This window comes from Egretta garzetta, unplaced genomic scaffold, assembly GCF_000687185.1.
Source record: "Egretta garzetta isolate BGI_Z169 unplaced genomic scaffold, ASM68718v1 scaffold124, whole genome shotgun sequence".
In the NCBI taxonomy this organism is placed as follows: Eukaryota; Metazoa; Chordata; class Aves; order Pelecaniformes; family Ardeidae; genus Egretta; species Egretta garzetta.
The window spans coordinates 159,964-164,666 of NW_009259423.1; the positions used below are offsets into that span (position 1 = coordinate 159,964).

At 50.4% G+C, this 4,703-nt stretch overlaps 1 protein-coding gene across 1 annotated transcript in view; it reads left to right on the plus strand.

The window, feature by feature from the left end:
* Nucleotides 1-4,082, plus strand: part of OBSCN (obscurin, cytoskeletal calmodulin and titin-interacting RhoGEF) — a gene marked incomplete at its 5' end in the record, with an annotated part of 163,633 nt that extends 159,551 nt beyond the window's left edge. Inside the window, 6 exon segments of the mRNA XM_035892522.1 lie at nucleotides 812-932; nucleotides 1,604-1,843; nucleotides 2,496-2,719; nucleotides 3,079-3,154; nucleotides 3,623-3,772; nucleotides 3,905-4,082. Coding sequence (XP_035748415.1) covers nucleotides 812-932; nucleotides 1,604-1,843; nucleotides 2,496-2,719; nucleotides 3,079-3,154; nucleotides 3,623-3,772; nucleotides 3,905-4,082 — 989 coding nt within the window.
* Between the last annotated feature and the right edge of the window lie 621 nt (nucleotides 4,083-4,703).

The window sequence follows — 4,703 nt, forward strand, 5'->3', positions numbered from 1 at the left end:
ATGCAATTGCTCACCACCCGCCGACCGATGCCCAGCCCGTCCCGAGCCGCAAGCAGTCCCCGAGCCGCAAGCAGTCCCCGAGCCGCGAGCGACCGACCGAACTAACTAACCCCCCCCCGAGCATGACGTTATATGGTATGGAATAGCTCTTTGGTCAGTTTGGGTTAGCTGTGCTAGCTGTGCTCCCTCCCAGCTTGTTATGCACCTGGCCGAGCAGGAGAAGCTCAAAAAGTCCTTGAGTAGTCTGAGCACTACTTGGCAACAGCTGAAAACATCAGTGTGTTATCAACATTCTTCTGGTACTAAATCCAAAACACAGCACTATGCTAGCTACTATGAAGAAAATTAACTCTATCCCAGCTGAAACCAGGACAGATGCCTTAATATTTCAGGAAGCACTCGGACACAACTGCATGCCAGGACCAGAGCAACAAGTTTCAGCTGCTGCCCTGAAACATCCAACTAAAAGCAGTTTCTAATTCTTTGTCAGTGTCTTACCATGCCCTGATGACTTGTTAGGCGAGAAGATGAGAACCAGTGGCTGAGACGTTTGATATCATAGCACGCAACGTACAACCCTCCTCATAGTCTGGAGCGGCCTCAGCAGGGAATTACTGGGTGGACGGTCCAGAATCTGTTGCATTCCCATAGCGTTGGGTGCCACAGCTCGAGACAACCTGCAGACTTCTCTAGAGGAAGCTCTGCTGTGGCCTTCGTCGTCGTTCATAGATAGCGGCGGGTGGCTCAGAGAGGGTCCAGTTTCCAGACAGAGGTGCTTTCCCCTGTAATCCCCATTGTGTTTTCTCTGCAGAGCTTCATGCTGCAATGCAGAACGTCCCATCAGCTGCTACTGAAGAAGAGAGCGAAATAATCGCGCCATCCGAGCCTTTCCCAACCTACCAGACCTACGCCTTCCAAACAGAGATCAAAAGGTAACGAATCCAACTGAGCACTCAACCAGCCAGAGGGAAACACCACGTATGGCTGGAGTATGGAAAAGTCACTTCTATATATGCGCTGCTCACCTACTGTTGCAGTGTTTTGTTGAAAACGCCTCCACAGCAATACGTATACACCTGAGATCACTGGCTGAGCCATCTTCATCTTGGTTTGGTAGGATTCGGGTGTGGACTTTCTAGGAGAGCAAAAGGGTCTGTGCTGGGCACCGGGACAGCCCCTGAGTATATCGTGAAGTGGGCCTGGGGCTAACGAAGGCTCTTCTCCTTGCTGCATCAACCTTTGCAGCTATGGGTTTCAGACATGGGGTTGGGATTCAACTTTCTCTGCCTAGAAGATAGGCACCAACTTGTGCTGCCAACAGAAAGAGGCAGCTGCCTACAGGGGATAGTTCTCTTGCTTGAGATACAATGAGCCACCTTCTCTCCTCCGGAGGGGTTAAGCTCTCACTCCTGCAATTCAAAGTGACTGTACAATTTAGAGACACAGGAGGGTGTGCAAACTCTGACAATAGATGCAGTAACTCAACACTGGGCATGGATGAAAAACACAGCATGGGATCCTGATGGTTTTAGAGAACAGAAGCTCTTGGCTCTTCCAGGAGTAGCAGAGAAGCTTAACTTGCCTTTGTGTTCCTTTGTACCAGGGGGCGTTTCAGCATCGTCCGACAGTGCAGGGAAAAAGTAAGTGGCAAGACTTTAGCTGCTAAAATCATCCCTTACTGGCAAGAGGACAAGCAGACTGTGCTCCTCGAGTACCAAGTCCTGAGGAAGCTTCATCACACAAACATAGCTCAGCTGAAGGGAGCCTACGTCAGCCCACGGCACTTAGTGTTGATCCAGGAGATGTGCGTGGGACCAGAGCTGCTCCACTCTCTGGCGTTACGGTAAGAACAAGAGGAGGGAAGGGTTTTCCAGTCAGGGCTGGTGCAGGGAGCAAAACACCTATTGCTTGCCCCTGACAAACTGAACCACCTTCCTCCATCTGTTCCAGCATGTTGTCATTGCACACGGGCTGTGTGATGCATTTGTTCTGCAACTTCTTGTGACATAAAAAAATGATTAAAGTTCCCTATAAAGTTGGGGTCAGGACAATTCAGAGACACCCAGTTGAGTTGTTGAAAGCAGTTTACACTAGCTGATATGAAAACCCCTCTCCCATAACAAGGAGATTATTGTGGCTCAGGAAGCCTCATTTCTCCTCCACGTTGTTTCTCACAATGGCAGAAAATGGACCTGCTGAAAACCGCTGATTAAAGGGGAGGGAATGGTGGGCATCAAATCTGCATTTTGATTTCTGCACAACCATTGCGTTCTCTGACATGCAGCTCTATAGCCTCCTGAACCTCTTTCTGACTCACAGTCTGGACCTGCCTCTCCATATACAACAGACTTGCTAATAAGTAGAGTTGTTTCTTCTTGACTGTCAAGGGCCTCATGGTCTTAAGACATCCAGGGGAGGACAATAGTGGGTGTAGAATGGTGCTCTTGGGCATGCAGGTAGGACAGCTCTGGTTTCTATCTCCCTTCTTCTACTAGGACATCGTACTCAGAAGTGGAGGTCCGAGATTACCTGTGGCAGATCCTCGGTGCCACTGAGTATCTCCATGCACACAGCATCCTGCACTTGGATCTCAGATCTGAAAACATGATCATCACTGAGCCCAACCTGCTGAAACTCCTGGATTTTGGCAATGCACAGTTCTACACCCAAGACAAAGTTATTACCATGGACAAGTGCATGGACTATGTTGAAACCATGGGTGAGTACAAAGTTCAGCCACAGCAAACTTCAACTTGCATGCAATCTGTGGTAAACAGAGAAACAACAGCAGCTCACCCCAGCAAGCAAAGTCTCCCAGGTGCTGTCCTCCAGTACCAGCGTGGTTGCAGAGCACATAAGGACAAAGTCAGAGGTCACAGCCAACACCCCTCTGGCTGGCATCCATGTGTCCAGGGCTCTCAAGGTTTCATTGCAGTCAGGACACACAAGGGTGTCTGACCTCAGTCAGCTCCCTGTACTAGAAGCTTGTTCTTCTTCACTCTTGGGAAGCTAGAAAAGCACAAAAAATTCTCACTGGTTTTGTGCTGGAGCCCGGCTCACACTGGTTTGCTTTTCTAGCTCCAGAACTGCTGACAGAGCAAGGAGCCCTCCCGCAGACTGATATCTGGTCCATCGGAATCACAGCCTTCATCATGTAAGTCAGTCTGTCTTTCCCTGCCCTATGAGCAGCTTTAAAAGTCAACCAGGGTAGATGCATTGACTCAGAGAGTTAACCTCAGTTGTGCCCCCTCTCCTTGGCAATGACGCAGAAGTCTGTGTGATGGGGAGTATGGAGCTGGGCTGCACCATGCAAAGATGCCCAGTCCCAGCGATGTCTCCAAGCAGAGTAAGGCTCTTTTACAACACAGCAGCTGCTGGTGTTTCTCACTCAGCCTCATTTGAAAAGCCCCAAGTTCAACAAGAAAACTCAAATTATGCCAAGTGGAAAAGCAGTCAAAGTCATGAAACCCACAGAAGAACAGTGGCCCTCAGCATTTTGTTTGGCGTATGTTTCTGTGCATCATCATGACCCTGCTCTCACTGCTGGGTGGGAATTCCTGCGAGAAGGGGCATCCTGAGCGATGCGCCCTTCATGCTGATCAATTCTCTTCTTCTGAGGCAGGTTGAGTGCCAACTACCCCGTCAGCTCCGACGTAGCCTGTGAGTTTCTGAGAACGACCAGGAAGGGTAAAGTGAAGCTCACGCGATGCTACGCGGGCCTCTCTGGGGGAGCGGTGTCGTTTCTCCAGAGCACGCTGTGTGCAAATCCCTGGTAAGATGGTGTCTGCTCTCCCAACAGGGCAGTTGGTGCTGATCCTGGTTATTTCCCCTTCTTTCTCTCCACTTGCAAGGAGCCTCCTCACCCAGCATGGATCCCCAACTGACCTTCTCACCTTTGTTCTAGGGGAAGGCCATCAGCCTTGGAGTGCCTTCAGAGCCCGTGGCTCCAGGAGACAGGCTTGGACAACAGGCAGCAAGCACCAGTTACCTTCCCTACCACCAAACTGAGGAATTTCCTCACCGAACGGGAAAAGAAAAGGGGCCTGCTGTGCTCCAAGTATGGCCTCATGATTGCACAGTGACGTGGGTGCGGCCGCAGATGTGAATCGTCTCCCTCTCCCCTTCTGCACCTAGGGTTTGGTACCAACGAGTCCTGCCAAGTTGCTGTGCATCAGCTGAGCTGGGGTAACTGCTCTCCGTGAATGTGATTTAGCATAACTGAGCAAATTAATCCGTATCACGTGCATTGCCACACGGTAAGAACAGAAATATAGACCTAACGTGGCTCAGCTGACTAACGGTAACTTGGCAGTATGTGTGTCACTTGGCTGCACGCTCCCTGGAATAGCCAGGATCGGGTTTGGATTTGAGATTTGCGTAGCCCTTTCTGAATGGGACTCGCCACCAGCCCCAAGCAGCTTTGCAAATCCTTCCCTGAGATCAGGAAGGGTCCATGCATAAAAATGCTGGGCATTGACTTCTGCCCCTGGCCCCAGGACGCAATGACCCGATGTGCTTTCAGATGTTACTGCACCGCTCACCCCACAGCGACCACCGCAGCAAGGTTTGAGTGACTGGTGGGTTTCTCACCTGCCTCCAACCCAAAAGAATTCAATGACCAGTTATGATGGGAAAATAGGGAAGGGTGAAGCACTTTTTTTTGGCTGACGTTAGACAACCATGTATCTTCAGGCTTTGGATGT